The sequence below is a fragment of the Balaenoptera ricei genome, chromosome 4, assembly GCF_028023285.1.
Source record: "Balaenoptera ricei isolate mBalRic1 chromosome 4, mBalRic1.hap2, whole genome shotgun sequence".
NCBI classification, from domain to species: Eukaryota; Metazoa; Chordata; class Mammalia; order Artiodactyla; family Balaenopteridae; genus Balaenoptera; species Balaenoptera ricei.
In genome coordinates this window covers 160,401,005-160,418,055 of record NC_082642.1, presented here as the reverse complement: position 1 = coordinate 160,418,055, position 17,051 = coordinate 160,401,005, and the positions used below count along the sequence as shown (strand labels likewise).

The 17,051-nt window shown below is 58.6% G+C and overlaps 1 protein-coding gene across 3 annotated transcripts in view; it reads left to right on the top strand.

The window, feature by feature from the left end:
• The window catches only part of ITGB2 (integrin subunit beta 2), a 34,293-nt gene extending 23,902 nt beyond the window's left edge, over window positions 1-10,391 (top strand). For all 3 annotated transcript variants that reach the window (XM_059921709.1, XM_059921708.1, XM_059921710.1), the window contains 10 exons: window positions 831-986; window positions 1,743-1,838; window positions 4,205-4,294; window positions 5,143-5,283; window positions 6,546-6,733; window positions 6,817-7,061; window positions 7,180-7,399; window positions 7,615-7,817; window positions 9,599-9,765; window positions 9,927-10,391. In XM_059921709.1, the coding sequence (XP_059777692.1) occupies window positions 831-986; window positions 1,743-1,838; window positions 4,205-4,294; window positions 5,143-5,283; window positions 6,546-6,733; window positions 6,817-7,061; window positions 7,180-7,399; window positions 7,615-7,817; window positions 9,599-9,765; window positions 9,927-9,989 (1,569 nt within the window). In that variant the 3' untranslated portion in view covers window positions 9,990-10,391. The remainder of the gene's footprint in view (window positions 1-830; window positions 987-1,742; window positions 1,839-4,204; window positions 4,295-5,142; window positions 5,284-6,545; window positions 6,734-6,816; window positions 7,062-7,179; window positions 7,400-7,614; window positions 7,818-9,598; window positions 9,766-9,926) is intronic.
• The last annotated feature ends 6,660 nt before the right edge of the window (window positions 10,392-17,051 follow it).

Below are 17,051 nucleotides of genomic sequence, written 5' to 3'. Positions count from 1 at the left end.
TCACGACACCTACAGATTCCACTATTAGCTTGCGACCCTGTGCAAGGAAATGATCCTGTTAAGCAAGACCCCTGAGCCACCTAACCCTGGCGGGTCCTGCAGTAGAATCACCCCCGCTTCCAGTGCCCCTCAAGGAACAGAGGGTGTCCTGGCCAGGCTCCCCGACAGTTATGTGGCTTTAGTGTCGGTGCCGGCCGTCCCCTGCCCCCTGCTGACCCCTCGCCACGTGGTCCTGTCCGCCGCTGTATTGTGATGGGTTGCAACACATCGACCCGTGTATAGCCGCACAGTCCTGCCACCTTCACAGAGCAGACCCCAGTCCCCGAGACTCTCTGGTCCCTGGGTGCACCATCCTGCATCGCAGACACACATTTTCATTTCTGTGTGAGGTCACGGTTCATGACGCGCGTGTGCCCTGGCTCTGTCCCCCCCTCATCACGGTGTCCGTGGGTTCCTCCCTCTGTGTTTGCAGTGCTTTTCCCTGAGATAAACATTTTTAAGAATTTTTTCTTCTTTGGGAGTATCCCCTTAGGAGGTGGTCCTAGGTGTGAGCTGATTGGGCCACCGAGTATGCAAATGTAAACATGCATTCCTGTCCCTTCGGTGTCCCACACGTTCACCTGGGCATCTGGGAGGTTGTCGCCCCACAGACACTTCTCGGGCTCCCCTGGGCGCTGGGTCCTGTCTCTGGTCCTCCTGCTCCCCAGAAAACCCAGGAGTAGGGGGCACACAGCCCTGAGGCCGACACGGCAAGCTCTGCCTTGGCTCCTCCAGTCTGTGGGTCCCCGCTGGGGAAGCTGAGGCAGGTCACCCTGCCCTCTCCTTGTCAGGAGGAAATCGGCTGGCGCAACGTCACCAGGCTGCTGGTGTTTGCCACGGATGATGGCTTCCACTTTGCGGGAGACGGGAAGTTGGGCGCCATCCTGACTCCCAACGATGGCCGCTGCCACCTGGAGGACAACATGTACAAAAGCAGCAACGAATTCGTGAGTGCGGTGTCTTGGGCGGGGGGAGTGGGGAGGTAGGCTCAGTCCCAGCCCGGGGTCCAGAGGGGTGGGGAGGGGCCCTCGCTCTGGGGGAAGCACTTTAATGGCACCAAGAGGTCAGAATTCTCTGGTCCAGGGCTGCTGTGAAATGATGCTCGGCACCCTGGCATCGTAAACCCCAGGCACTGCAGAGGACTTTAGAGATGTGACCCTTGGGGTCCTCCACCTGCAGCCTGCAGACTCGAGGTGGGTGTTGGTGGCAGCTCTCAGGGGCCCACCGACTGGGACAGGACAGATGTGACATCTGAGGCTCCGGTGAGCCTCTGCCTGAAATTGCGCACATCACGCGGTTGTGAAAATAGGTGCCACTGTGCTGGGGGCAGCGTCTGGGATGCCGCCCCCAGGAGAAGTCAGAGGTGCCTCCCCAGCGCCCCACAGTGTGGACACCGCCAAATGCCGCTCACTCTTCTCCACTTTGAGTGTCTGGGAGCGGTTACTTGCCACTGGATTTCTTTTTTAGTGCATTGATCAGGAAGCACTTCGCAGCTTTTAATATTTTCTTGAGTGTATTTCAATATTGTCAGTTTCCCTCCTAATCCCATTATCTTACGCGTTTGCGAACATCACTGGGAGCGGCCCCATCACAGCAAGAGGCAGGCGCCCTGGGCCGTCACTTCTGCCGACAGGAGCGGACAGGCAGCCTGGATGGCTTGTCCCCAGCCTTGGGAGCCATCTGACCGGGGGTCCCCTCTCTAGGATTACCCGTCGGTGGGCCAGCTGGCGCACAAACTGGCAGAAAGCAACATCCAGCCCATCTTTGCTGTGACCAAGAGAATGGTGAAAACGTACGAGGTAAGCGGGCTTGAGCAATCTGGCAGGACATGGCGTCGCAACTGAATGGTGACAAAATCCAGGGTGACCACAGCCTGAGTTCTGCTTCCGTGCTGGGTGCGTGGGCTGTGGCCACGCGGGCGGCCCGAGCTTCGGGGAGTGAGCGCTGCTGCTGAGGGACTGAGGCCTCGTTAGGCCACATGACGCTGACAAGTCCTTGCACTTCAGTCATCGTGGTTTTGCCTCAACGAAACCCTTTGGGTCTGCAGACCCCATCCTTCATGTCAGGGAAAGTTCCTTGTTTTGTGTCCACATACGTTTGCACGTCAACACCGTTCACGCAGTATAAGGTGTACACGGGAGGGTTCTGGAACCCCCAGAGCACAGCTCAGTGTCGCGAGGAAAACACCCCCATAACCAGCAGGCGCCCGGGCCCCCCAGCAGCTGTGACAGCACTTCCTTCCCGGCTCAGGAGACCTGGGTCTGTCCTGACTTTTCTGAATTGCTGTTCTTACTAAATTTTTCTGTGGCATGGAATTCTCGTGGGGAATTTTCTTTTGTCTTAGAGCGTTTTTCACCCCTCCTCCCTTCTCCCAGTCACTGTGGGGCTGTTTTGCTTGCTGTGCTTTCATCTGCCGGGCTCAGCGTGGCGGCCTCTGGCTGCGATGGGCTGGGAGCGCCTCCTGGCCCCTCTCCTTCCCTGAGTCCCGGTCCCCTTCCTGCTGAGGCCCGTGGCCTGCTGTGCCTGTGTGGGGCGTTTGCCAGTGGGGCCAGCCGCGCCTGCCATCAGCGTTCCCGGACCCCAGACTGGGGACAGGTTGCAGGGGACGCCGAGGGAGGAGGGGCAGGTGTCCGGAAGACCCCGGGGGCTGGCAGTGGGAGCTGGCCCAGCCACAAGGACAGCAGGGCTGGTGGCCGGGTGCCGCTGAGAGAGCACCCGCCCACATGAGCAGCCCGAGCGCCGGCAAGTCAGGGCCTCGCAGCCGCCGTGTCCCCAACCGTGTTACGGGACGTAACATCTCCTCGTCGCCAGGAGGTGGCGGGTCCCAGTAATTTGCTATTAGGAGCAGGAGTCGTGTCCCAGAAGGCAGTGTGCTGATGGGGTAGAAGCTGGAGACGGGAGACTCGGACCCCAGACCCTGCTCCCCGACAGCAAGGACAAGGCCCTGGGCAGGTCACAGGCCTTTCTGAGCCTTAGCTTCCTGACCCCGTTCCCGGGGCTCCTAGGGAGGGGGGTCGAGGAGGCCCGCGTCTGTATGGGCAGCTTACGCTGGACCCTCCTTAGTACGTGTTTCTGCACCGAATGGAGCAGGTGGCCAGGAGGGCTCTCCGAGCCCTGGCGGGGTCCCGAGGCTGAGGAGGAGGGGAGAGGGGGGCAGAGGCCGGAGGTGGGGTGGCCAGGCTGTGTGTCCTCGTGAGCTTTGTGGGGGAGACTGGACTCCATTCTGGGGCGTCACAGCAGGGCTTTGTGGCAGGGACGTGACCCACCCTTGGTTCTGCAAGATAAAGTGATGGTGCAATTTCCCGTGAAAGATGGGCTAAGCTAAGGGTGGCAGGGGACACAGATGTTCCCTGGAGGCTGCCCCAGGCTTGTCTGCATGACCCCGGGCTCCGGCCTGCCCACCCCAGAGGTGCCGCTGGACCAGCCGGCCCCGCCTGCCAGAGCCAATTGTCACAATGTTGTTTAACACAGCCATTATGAAAGTTAAATTATGTCAACTCACACGCTCACAACACATCGCTTCCTGATTTTACGCCACATTTCATGATTACCTGTGCCCTTGGGTTGTTTGTACCTATCACATCTGCGTGATGGGGGGGGGCATCTTTTTTTTTTTAATAGACTTATTTATTTATTTATTTATTTTATTTGGCTGCGGCAGATCTTGAGGCATGTGGGATCTTTCGTTGCAGCGTGGGCTCTCTAGTTGTGGCGTGTGGGCTTAGTTGCCCCGTGGCGTGTGGGATCTTAGTTCTCTGACCAGGGAGTGAACCCGTGTCGCCTGCATCGGAAGGCGGATTCTTAACCACTGGACCACCGGGGAAGCCGCCGGGGTGGCATCTGACCACGGCGAGGCACATCTTCCCAGCTCTGCCTTCAGTGCTGGGACATCAACCAGGGCGGAGTACTTCTCCCGAGGAAATCGGCAAACGCTGCAATTCAGGGTGTTTTTCTTCCTGAGAGCCAGTGGTTAAACGTTTGCCTGCACAACACTTGACCACGTGCTGTCTTAACTAAATACAGTAAGAAATTGGGTGCAGGGTTGTCTGAGCCATCTCAGAAGCAGGAAGGAAACCCTCTGGGATGTTATTACAAAACTGGGTGGATGCTGAGGTGTCCTGGTACCAGGGTTCTGGCCACGCCCACCTGTCTTCTTCCCTGACAGAAGCTCACGGAGATCATCCCCAAGTCTGCAGTCGGGGAGCTGTCAGACGATTCCAGCAACGTAGTCCAGCTTATTAAGAAAGCCTACAACGTAAGTGCCCCCTGGGTAGTCAGCCAAGATGCCGCCCCGCTGTAGGCCAACAGGAGGATGGTCTGGAGAGGAGAGCCCCTGCATTCTTGGGCCATCCTCAGGCACTTCCCCAGGGCAGCTGTCCTCCTCGCTGATGGTGTGGTAGGTGCCACCCCAGGCCCTCCATGCCTCCCCTGGGACTCGAGCATCAGGCCCTCTTCCAGCCAAAGGGCCTGCTGGCCTCGCGAGCACAGCTCGCTGGGAGCACCCAGTAAGCACTGATGACACTGCATTGAGTCAGAGCCCCACTGAGGCAGCTCCGTTTGCTGCTCGTACCCTCTTGGAGCCCTAGGCACCCCCCACCCCGAGCAGGCCCTCCCAAACTCCAGATGCTGCCCATGGGGGGCTCTGTCTTTGCACCAATGATGCCACCTTCAGCGAGTGGCTCATTCACCTCTCTGTGTCTCTCTATCTCTGTTTCTTGGCTCATTCACCTCTCTGTGTCTCTCTGTCTCTGTTTCTCTGTCTCTCTTCCTGTCTGACGGTCTGTCTCGCGCTCTCTCGTTCACTTAGACGGTTTTTCCAGCTCCCACCCTGTGCCAGGCACTGGGGTTTCAGTGGTGGGTGGACGGTCGAGCTCCCGTTCTTGCAGGGCTATGACCTGTCTTCCACTGGCCTGTGTTGGGGGGCGTGGCATGGGTAACCCTGCCACCAGCGGCATGGGGTGCAGGACCCGGCGCCCATGGAGCTCTCAGTGGACACACGGGTGGAGGGAGGGAGATGAGAGGCGTGCCAGGCGTCGGCTGGGAAGGGGCGGGAAGGGCCGGGGACAGCGGGGTGAGCCTGATGGCGATGCTCTTTGCCCGCAGAAACTGTCCTCCAGAGTCTTTCTGGATCACAACACCCTCCCTGACACCCTGAAAGTCACCTACGACTCCTTCTGCAGTAACGGGGTATTGAAGGTGGACCAGCCCAGAGGGGACTGCGACGGCGTCCAGATCAACGTGCCGGTGAGGCTCCCTCCCGGCCTCTGGAAGGGGCTCCCCCAGGGACAGCGAGGGAGGGTGCATCCCAGCACACGGCTTCACAGGGACCAGCAAGAGGCGGGGTCCAGTCCACCGCGGGTCCAGTTCCTTCCCTTGAAAAATCCACACACACTGTTCGCGGCCTGGTGTACAGCGACCGCCGCGAGGACGGCAGCGCCCCCTGGGGGCAGATGCTGGGTACAGCGCCACCCGCCTAAGAAGGGCGTTCCTTCTACACGGGGCATCTGCTTTGGTTTGATTTTCTTGATTTTTGTGTTTTTGTTTTTTGACAAAGACATTAAAGCAGGGGCCACACAAATGATTATAAACAGGCACTGAGTTATTTCCCTGATATTTTAAATTTGTCGTGACCAGAACAATTAAACTTTTCCTTTCTCCAGCTGTGAATTAATATTCAGCAAAATACTTGCTTTTATTTCTAAACGACATCGGAATTCTTTCAACTCTGTGACTTACTAAATGTGTGTGACTTTTTAGTGAAACGTATCCCCCTCATACTGGGTGATCCATACAGGAATTTATTCAGTCTTGTGACTGATTGATTACTTCCCTGATGTTTCTGCTCTGTCTTAACGTACGGGTTGGAGATTCACTTACATTGATTTGCAGTGAGGCTTGCCGTGGACAAGCCGGTGCTCCCTGAAGCTCAGTGCTGTGTGAGTGGCAGGGACTTTGCCCTGCCCGCTCGGTTCCCCTTGGGCATTCGGGGTCAGAATACAACCCCACATGCAGAACCTAGGACGTCCTGTGCGATTTTGGCATCTTAGCCTCCAGGCTTCAGGACAAAATACGTGGAGAAAATATACATCATTTACAAAGTCACTCTAAAATTCTTTAAAAGGGATGTGAGATTAAAAGTATTCTAAAGACATCCCTGCCCAAGTCCAGGCCACCAGAGGATGGTGGGGGGGGGGGGAGCTGGGGGAGGGGTGGGGGGCATGTTCCAGCATCTCTGACTCTGAGTTTCCAACTCTCATCCTCTCTTCCCTCATCTCCCCTCCCAAGTCCTGGAGCCACCTGGAGTGCCCATGTCCTTCCCTCCCCCCCACCGACATGCACTCCCCCGGGGGCCCAGCAGGGGCGGTCCCCTCCATGCTTGGGAGCCCAGGACGCTGACCCTCACCCTGCTAGGCCATGCCCTTGTCCACGCTGCCCAGGGAGGAGATGGGAGCAGGGTTGTGTGCCCGGTGTCCAGTGTTCACCTGAGCCCTGCTTTCCCACTACAGATCACCTTCCAGGTGAAGGTCACAGCTACAGAGTGCATCCAGGAGCAGTCATTCGTCATCCGGGCGCTGGGCTTCACGGACACGGTGACTGTGCGGGTCCTCCCCCAGTGCAAGTGCCGGTGCCGGGACGCGAGCCGGGACCACAGCCTCTGCGGCGGCAGGGGCTCCATGGAGTGCGGAGTCTGCAGGTGCGGCCGCGGCCCCGCCCCCCGCGCAGGCGCCCCGCAGCAGAGCCGGCGCGCGAGGGCCCTGACCTCACATCCCGCTGCAGGTGCGACGCCGGCTACATGGGGAAGCACTGCGAGTGCCAGACGCAGGGCCGGAGCAGCCAGGAGCTGGAGGGAAGCTGCCGGAAGGACAACAGCTCCATCATCTGCTCGGGGCTGGGGGACTGCATCTGCGGGCAGTGCGTGTGCCACACGAGCGATGTGCCCAACAAGAAGATCTACGGCCAGTTCTGCGAGTGTGACAACGTCAACTGCGAGCGCTACGACGGCCAAGTCTGCGGGGGCGAGAGTGAGCGCGGGGGACAGACCAACCGGCGGAGCCTCAGCCGCCCCTGGGGTGGGGTGGGGGTGGGGGCTCGGGCGGGGGCTCGGGCGGGGCTGAGTCTGCGGGGGCCCCTGTCTTCCAGAGCGAGGGCTCTGCTTCTGCGGCACCTGCAGGTGCCAGAACGGCCACGAGGGCTCGGCGTGCCAGTGCCTCAAGTCTACGACGGGCTGCCTCAACCTGGATGGCGTCGAGTGCAGCGGCCGCGGCCGGTGCCGCTGCAACGTGTGCCAGTGCGACCCCGGCTACCAGCCACCCCTGTGCCTCGAGTGCCCGGGCTGCCCCGCGCCCTGCGCCCGCTACGCGTGAGTGTCCCGCCGCCCCGCCGGCCTCGCGCCTCCGCGGCCCGGGAGAACCGCCGTCCGGCCGGACCCGGGGCGCGGGGCGCTGGGGACGCCCCCCCCCGACTGCCCTGCACGGCCCCGCAGCTCCGGGTGGCCCGGGCCCCGCGCCGCGCGGACACCCGGGGCCCCGCGCCCCCGCCCCTCCTGCCCGCGGTCACGCCGCGCCTCGCCCGCAGCAACTGCGCTGAGTGTCTGAAGTTCGACCAGGGCCCCTTCGCCAAGAACTGCAGCGCGGCGTGCGGGGAGACGAAGCTGCTGCCCAAGCCACTGCCCGGCCGCACGTGCAAGGAGCGCGACTCCGAGGGCTGCTGGATGACCTACACCCTGTTGCAGCGCGAGGGGCGGGACAGATACGACGTGCACGTGAACGACACGCGCGGTGAGCCCGGGCGGGTGGGCTCAGGACCGGGTCCCCGCGCCGCTCAGCCTGCCCGCCGTGCGCCCCGCTCCGGGGCGGCCGGCTGACCCGCAGGAGCGCTGCCCGGAGCGCTGGCGCTGAGCGCGGCCTGGAGCGCAAGCCCCGAGAGCCGGCCGGGGGGACCATGGGGGCCGCCGGACCCACATCCGGCCCTGGCCCTGCAGGGGCCCGCGGAGCCGGAGCCGGAGCCGGCTTCCCCAGGTGCCGCTGCCCGCCCGCCGCCCGGCTCGCCGGGGACCCAGAGGCTGACTCTGTCTTCATAGGTTCCCGGGACACGGGGTGGGGACACAGGAACCGGTTCCCAGGGGCCAAGACGCCGGCGGGGCGTGTCTCAGAGGTCAGGAGGTCTCTCTGAGGAGGACACTTGCAGCTGAGACCAGGGGATGAGGGGGTGAGAGCTGCTGGGCTGGGCTCTTACTGGGCCCCTGTGAGTCCGGGGGCGGCGGCGGGGGCGGGGCGGGAGGGATTGGGCTTATGTCTCTTCCCAGACACACCGGGAGGCTGCCAGCCGGCTTTCAGCGGAGTGAGCTGCGCTTTCACAGGCCGGGCGCAGACCCGGGAAGGGCCGCTGCCCAGTCCGGGCACTGAGCAGGGCTGGGTTGGGGTCCTGGGGGCGGCGTGGGCAGAGCCTGCCCTTGGATGCAACTCTGGGCGGGATCAGCAGGGAGGGCAACAAGTGGGGACGGAGGGTGGGTCAGTGTCGAGGAGGTAGGTTGAGTGTGTGGGACGCGGGGACTTAGAGTAACACACTCACGGGGGGATGGGCTTGAGGGTTACATCAGCAGCACGCCGCGCAGTGTGGACATGCCAGCTCTTGGTACCCCCGCCCCTTTACTGCTCAGAGAGGCTGCGGGGATGGGGCACAGGCTGCGAGGCCGGCCTCTCGGGTGACCGCAGCAGACGCGGGACAGCAGTCCACCCCGGGGTCCTTGCAGGACTGAGACCTGCTCCCAGCTCCCCCTCCCCACGACAGGACCCCCAGGAAGGCAGGTAGGGCCCGAGCCCTTTGTCTGTTACCAGGGCGGCAGAGCCCAGGCTGCTGGTGCAGACAGCTCTCCCCGGGCGTTTTAACAGGCAGGTGTGGGGTCAGGTCTGGTTTTGTGCGGCGCTGGCTAAGTTGTTCCACTTCTGTGAGGACGGGGAGGCCCCCTGGAGAGGCCAGGATGATGCGGTGGGGCGGGGGGTGCCCGCAAACCCCAGTGCCCACAAGCCGGGCAAACAGGGGCTCACACTGAACATTGTGCCTTGGTCAGGGGCCGCGCGGGCGTGCTGAGGGGGAGTCCAGAGCCTCCCCCTCCCCCAAGCTCAGGAGGAGGCTGGGTGCAGCCCCTCGGGCACTGGGACCCCACCCCCCTCCCTCCCAAGGCTGCTGCCATTGGTTCCCCTGGGAGCGCCTTGCCGAGGAGAGTGCCCATCCCTCAGCTCTGATCCAGCGTGGGTTGGGTTAGGTCCCGGTGATTGGGTCATTGGCTGTCCAGGTGGGAGGCCAGTGTCTGGCCCTGGTTCCTCACTGGCCACCTCGGCCCCCTTTCCTTCTCCATGAACAAAGGGCCTCTCAATTTCATTTGGAACCACAGGGCCTGGCCTTGTGCCCAGCTCTGCACCCTCCCTGGCTGGGGGCCGGGGCCGGGGCCAGGGCCGGTTTGCTCACTACCTGTCGCTGAGATCCAGCAGCGGGACCCCGACACCGTGCAGGGACGGGGCGGGCCTGACGCCCCCACGTGTGTGCCTCCTTGCCTTAGAGTGCATGAAGGGCCCCAACGTCGCCGCCATCGTGGGGAGCACCGTGGCAGGAGTCGTGCTCGTCGGCATCCTCCTGCTGGGCATCTGGAAGGTCCTGACCCATGTAAGTGACCTCAGGGAGTACAAGCGCTTCGAGAAGGAGAAGCTCACGTCCCAGTGGAATAACGTGAGTGGCCCCGGGCCCCCGCGAAGGCGCACCTCCCACCCTCTGCGCCGAGGGCATGCCCACGGGAGTGTGAGCCTGCCTCACCCAACCCTCACGGCTCATCCCCAGAGCCCAGCGCCTTCCTCCCTGTGCTGACAAGTCACGCTTGCTTTTCTCACCAGGATAACCCCCTTTTCAAGAGCGCCACCACGACAGTCATGAACCCTAAGTTTGCTGAGAGTTAGGGCCGCTTGGTGAAGACAGGGCCTCTTGCACCGCCCAGGTGGGAGCAGCCCACGCCACGTCCCCTCCAGCAGGCCGACCGTGACCCCGTCGCCCAGTGGACTTGGCTGACGACACTTGGCAACTTCACCACTAACTGAAAATCCACCGTTTTTCCTGCCCCTAGAATGACAGATGCGGCCAGATAATTCTAGGAACGCATCAGAAGGGCCAGCCTCCCCCTTCTGATATGAGTGACTTTTCATAGCAACTTGAAGAAGGAATTGCTCGTATCCTGTAAGGTTAGACATGTGTTGTCCTTTGTAAAAATTAGCACAGCAGTCTGATGAAAGGTGGTACAGATTTATTTATATGTGAACTTCTCAGCGTGTAAAATTACATTCCATTGATCATGCTGCCCCCAATCACGTGTACAGAAAAAATTAATAACCCTTCCGCAGGGGCTTCCCTGGGAGCCGGGCTCTGTGCCCCACCTCCACTGCCCTTCACACACTCCGAGGGTCCGTGTAGACTTTGGGCCGCGGCTCAGGGTTCTCTTTTTCTCCTTCCTCACCTGTTGGCCGTGCAAGCCCCTCTCTGTCCCTGCCCGGCCCCACCTCCTAGGCAGCTTTCAGAAGACAGGGGGCAGCCCCAGCAAAGGGGGTCCCCCTGCAGAGCTTGAATGGGGCCGAGGCAAGATGGGAAAGCGGGCGTCTGTCATGCTCTTGGCTGTCTACACCCGCTCTTGGGTAATGAGTGGAAGAGAGTTTAAATAAGTGTGTTTCTCACGGGCTGTTTCCTGGGGTGACATGGAGGTCAAGGTGATCCGGTGTGATGGTAGTAGGTGGCAGGTCTCAGCGTGATCACCTAGCCGTGTGTGTGTCCGCCAATCTCTGCAGGCTCCATGTGGGTCAGGGTCCGGGTGTGGCCCGTGAGGGCCCGTCAGGGTGGGGCGGTCCTGGGTCCCCAAGGAAAGGGCTCTATTCCGGTATGTTAACATCCTCTGCAGCCCTGCCAATGCTGGCTCTTTCCTCATGTTACACAGACCTGAGAGAAGCAGATGGATGTGAGTACAGGGTGAATATTTGTGAATATTTATTCACGTGCATAGACATAGTTTCAGGTGATACTTGCCCTTATTTTTTTCCGTAAAATGTATAATTTTTTATTAAAACCCCAGCATAACTCTTTATTAAAAGAACATCAGTTCAGGGACTTCCCTGGCGGTTCAGTGGTTAAGAGTCTGCACTTGCACTTACAGAGTACTGCTCATGCCCTCTCTGTGCAGAGAACAGTGGGCAAAAGCAGAGACCCTCACTGCCCTCCCGGAGGTACACAGAAGGTAGCCTCACAGCCAGTATAAAATGATAAACGATGCCCGCTGAGATGGAAAAGCACGTGGTCCAGGATTGAGAGCAAGGTTTAAAGAAATAAAAGTGACCACCTCACCCACTACACTCCCGCAGCTGATAACTTTCACTGCTGCTTGTTTCCCTGCAGGGGGGAAGCTCTGCCCTCCCTGCTCGAGCCCACTCACAGCTGCTTGGACGTCAGCACCCTGTCCTGTCTCGTCCTGTGTCGCCTCATCACTTCCGTCCAAGGAAGTCTGGTGCCCTCCCCCAAACGGCCCCTTCCTCCGGGGTCCCCTGCGTGCAGTCCCCGTGTGCTTCCTGTGTATCCGCGTCCACAGACACCTACTGATCATTTTCCCTCTGTTACAACCGGGGTGCAGTTCCCTCCTGATGCCCCTTGGTCCCCAAAACTCCAGCTAGACGAGTGCCCTTCTTCCTCCGGCAGCACAAGCCCGTGGACCAGAAAAAACGTCCCGAGCCGCGCCCTCCAGCTGAGGCGGTGTCCTCATTCACCTTCTCAATTAGGGTCACAATCCTACGTCACTCATCATGGGCCCATCACCCGATGGGCATTTGTTTCTAGACTGTGGGTGCATTTCAACAGGATAAAACAAAACCCATTTCGCGGGTTGGTTTTACCCTTTTTTAATGCAACCTCCATCGTGCACCGTCCTGTGCTTCGGCAGTGTCTCCTCCTTAGCCAGGTCCATCCCAGCACCCACACCACCTGTGTGGGAACCCGGACGCTGCTAAGGCCCCAGGTCAGCTGGGCCCTCCCCCTCCCCCAGCCCTTCCTCCCTGGGGGGTTCGTGCTGTGAACAACTCTGAGCTCCCACACGGACAGGTTGTGACCTGCGGCAGGTGGCACACACCAGACTGGGGGTGGGGTGGGGCAGGCGGTGGTATCGGAATGATGTTGGAGCACTGTTTACAGCCAGGCCCCAGTGACCAGCTATCCGGGGGTGGCCTGGAATGTCCCTTTTTTTGGGGGGGGGCCACGCCTGTAGCTTGCAGGATCTTAGTTCCCCAACCAGGGATGAGCCCGTGGAAGCGTGGAGTCCTAACCACTGCACCATCAGGGAGTTCCCAAGGGATGTCATGGTTTTAACCCTCAAAGTCCCTTACCCCAGGAAACCCTGAAGTCTGGGCAAATCTGGACGGTGGGCCATCTCTGGTATGTGTGTTTTTCCCACACAACCAAGCAATTAACTCAGTTCTCTGAGGACACTGACCAGAGTCCCACAAATTTAACTCCATTCTGACACTGTCTACCTGGAGATCTCACAGATTAAGGGCTCAGTCCCACAAGACCACCCCCCGTCCCTTGCCCATCCCAGGTTGTCATCTGTGCTTCTGACGGACCACCTATAGATCAGAGATTTGGTTCATTTGCAAGAGGGGCTCACAGAACTGGGAAACAGTTTACTCACTAGATTACCGGTTTATTTTTGTAATAAATGAACAGCCAAATGAAGAGGTGCACAGGGCAGGGGATGGGGAAGGGGCACAGGGCCCCCAAGCCCTCTGAGCCCACTCTCCCCCCCAACTGGAAGCTCCCTGAACACTGTGCTTCTGGGTTTCTCTGGAAGTTCCATTATGCAGGCGTAGGCATGGTTGATCAAATCACTCCAGCCCCTCTCCCCTCCCTGAAGGTGGGGATGCAGAGGGGACTGAAAGTTCCCCAGGCAACCAACCCCCGTCCACTGCTGCTTTCCAAAGGTCACCACACGAACAAACTCAGATATGCTTGAAAGGGGATTGATATGAATAACAAAGACACTCCTGTATCACTCATTACTTGGGAAATTCCAAGGGTTTTAGGAGCTCTGTGCCTTGAACAGATGAAGACCAAATATATATTTCTTAACAGTATCACACCACCCTCTGGGCCCCCAGCAGACCTGCGAATGGGCACATCTGGAGGGCATCTGGCTTTGAGTCCCCTACTTTTAAATTCTAACTGCTGAGGGCCTTTTACTGTATGGGACCTGGGCCCCTCCACCTGGGCAGGTGACGAACTAGAATAGGGGGTGCCCTATCATTGCCCTTCCAGAGCAGCACTTCCCAGCTCTGGGTCTCAGCAGCCTGTGCCTGGGGAGCTTTAAACAACACCTCGCCCACCAAGTTCTGACTTCCTTGCTGGTGTGTGCATGCATGTGTGTGTGTGTGTGTGTGTGTGTGTCTGAGAGCGCTGGCATTGCCACTTTTAAATGGACTTCAGGTGGTGTCAGCTGAGGTTGAGACCCCGCTGGCCCAGAACCATGCTTCTCAAAGGCCGGTTCAGATAGCAGGCTCAGCTTCACCAGGACATTTGTTAGATGCGGATGCTGGGCCTGGCCCCCGACCTGCTGAATGAGAGGCTCTGGGACAGGCTTGAGTTTCACAGTTGAGTTTTGCCAAGTCCTCCAGGTGATTCTGATACACTCTATAGTCTGTGTATAGTTAGGTGAGGCAAGCAGTTGGAGGTCTAATTCTGGACATAAGGGTGCCTCTGTGCATGGGGGCTGCAGGTGCTGTGGGTGCAGGGGGTGATGCCCCCTCAGGAGGAGGCTCAGGGGGAGCTCCCCTCCCGCCCCCTCCGCCCCCGCCCCCGCCCCCCCTGCACAAGTATCAGGCTTCCCAGGAAATCAGAGGCCTGCATGCAGGAAGAGACCAGATACCAACTCCGCCTGCCTTGCACCCTCTTGGGCAGGGCCAGGGCTGGCTGGTACCCCGAGGAGGGCTACAGAAACATGAAGAATAGATTCAGTTGCCCTCAGTCCATTTCCTGTTTTTGTGACATCTTCCGGCTAGTTTTCAAATAATCCTCTTGAAACTTTTCCGCCTTGTCCCAGTGGGACTGAGACCCCAAGAAGGAGAGTGGTCCCCCAGGGTGAACCCCTGGGTTCAAGTCCACCCTGCCTCTCACTGGCTGCATGACCTTGAAAGAGTTACGTTTTCTGTCTTGTCAAAGTGCAGGTGAAGGGGTCACAAGAGCCCCTTTCCCCGTCCCTCAGAGGAAGTGCGTTGAGGACCATGACTGCCCGCGTGGGAGGGGGCAGGTGGCAGAGTTTTCTGTGTCTCATTCCAGGGCAATTCCCTGGGCCCCGAGAGGTCCAACCTGGCAGGGACCAGGGAGCCCTTCCCAATTGCAGCCCCCCCCTTGGAGCCATCCTCATACCCTGGGTGCATGCACGGTCCGTCCCATCTCTTAACCCAACCACAGAAAATGGGCTCTGGCCTGTCGGCACAGCCCTCTGCTTCTGTCCATACCTCCCGCTGCCCCAGAGCCCCACTGCCCCCCGGCCTGAGAGCACCCACAGACCTTTCCAGATCCCTCCGAGGCACCTCCAAAGTCTGAGGCCCTCAAGTGCACCCTTTGTCCTCAGCTGAGCTGCAAATGAGCTCTCCGCAGTGTTAATGATCACAGTGGTTAAAATGTGACCGGCCCAGGTAGAAGCTTCCATCTTTTTACACAGCCTTTCTGGAAGTAATTCTTTAACTTACTAAAGAATGTACTAGCGATGATGAAAAAAATCAGATGGCACACTCAACCACCAAACAAAAACAGCTCAGGTGAAAAGGCCCAAACTGTGTGATTCCCATATGCACAGTCAAGGGGCGGGGGCCCTGGAATTCCAGAACCAGCTGGGCCCAGGCCTCAGCCCACCGTGGCCGGTCTACCCCCGGACAGCCCTGTCCATGGTGCTGCCGTTGGGCACTCCTCTTAAGTTAACACCACGAACTGTATCAAATCTCATCCCTTAACCACTGTTCTGGAAAAACCATACATTCTTTTTTAATTCCAGATTGCAAACAGAATAATCATTCTGTTTCTCCGAGAAGTCACTGTATTTCGTATTTCTCATCCTGTGCGGTTTTGGGTCTTTCTTATCAGCTTGAAGCTCTATGACAATCAAATGTGTCAAGTTAAATAATGCTGTCCCGTCCTCCCCCTTTTCAAACAGGGACTTGGGCTCTAGTTACTGAGTATTTTTTGAATTTCCTCATTGTCCCACAGCTCAGTTGTATTTTAAAATGCCATTGCTGATGGTACTGTTGGAGGTGCAGTAGCGTTCAGTGTGTCTTGGCTAATGTTTACAAATGCCCAATGTCCTTCAAATGCCAGTACATTGTTGTTGTGTGGTTGTTAGGATGAAAAAATGTTGCTTTCTGGGGCCATAGTTCTAAGCCCAGGCTGGTGTTTTTGTTTTTGTTTTAATTCCAAAACTTTCTTTTTAAAAAAAATTTTTTTTTAATTGAAGTCTAGTTGATTTACAATGTTGTACCAATCTCTGCTGTACAGCCAAGTGACTCAGTTATACACATACAAACATTCTTTTTTTATATTATTTCCCATTATGGTTTATCACAGGATATTCAATATAGTTCCCTGTGCTGTACAGTAGGACCTTGTTGTTTATCCCGGGCTGGTGTTTACTCCAGTTCCAATGGCAAATGAGTCTTTAAACATCTTTTTCTATAACAGAAGATCCAAAGCAAAGGGGGATAAGAAGTATTTGAACTGGAAGACGTGGGGCGGACACAGCTTACTGCAGTCAAGGGCCCTTTGCTGCCTCACATGAACAGGAAGGAACTTCGTCCCTCTACAAAGTCCCCCCAAGTTGAAGGCATGCTTGTGAAAACACTGGACATCCACACTGATGTGACGTCACAGACGTGCAGTCACTGTGTGCAGGAGCGCCAGGCTCAGGGACGCTAACACTGGGCCCCGACCTGTGGCCCTCGGGTCCTTTCTGTGCGTGACCCCGTGACCTTGTGATGGTCAGCAGTGCCGTGAGCTGAGCTGTGCCACTGAAGCGCACGGAAGCTGAGGCCATGTAGGTAGGAACTGGCGGGGCTGGGATGCCAGCCTCACAGTCCTGATGCGCTGTTTTCCTGGCCCTATGACCATCCGCAGGCACCCTGCTGGGCCCAGTTTTCCACATCTGGCAGCGGGGCAGGATGAGGTCACGTTGCCTTTGGCCCCTGCACATCGTAGAGGCACAAATACACTGCAACCAACTGTGTCCTCCTGTCCGAGAAAAGTCTTTCCACACTGACCCTGGGGGTTGAGGGCCAGTTACATTCCAGCCAGTTGGGGCCGTCTCAGGGAGAGCAAGCATGGAAGATTTTAAAGGCCACCCCGCTGAATCCCAGCACGCTGAGAGGGAGGGACGCTCTGCTCAGTCTGCAGCACACCTACCTCGCCGGGGCCAGCTAGATTCCGTATTAGACTGCAAAGCCCACTGCCCGGATTTCACCGCAGCCCTCAGAGTTGAGGTAGGTGTGGGACAGCAGTGGAACACGACCCAGTAAGTGACGTTGGGGCCCTGAATTAGGTCAAAGATGGCAGACACCTCCCCCGTGACGGACGGCCCACCCCTGATCCCAGCACTGCTGCTACTGGGAAGGTGGTCTTACCAGGCTGGTCCAGGAAGCCACAAGCCAGTGACCCCAAGAAGCTTAGGAGATGGATCCCTGACTTCCCTATACAATACCCAAAGCCCCACTGTACTCTGGCTATGGAAACACAATCTTAAAAAGAAAGCAACTGGACTCTCGCAGTATATGTTTTTATCATTCCATGACGCCGTCCGGGGCCGGGGTCCAACAGACCTCCCAGGAGCCGGCCGCCGCCCGCCTGCTCCCGCCCCCCGACTCCGGGGAGGTGACCTTCGGGGCGCGGGTCAGGGCCCAGCATGCTGGCTCTGTGAAGCCGGCGAGACCAACCCAGAAACCAATACCTCCCCT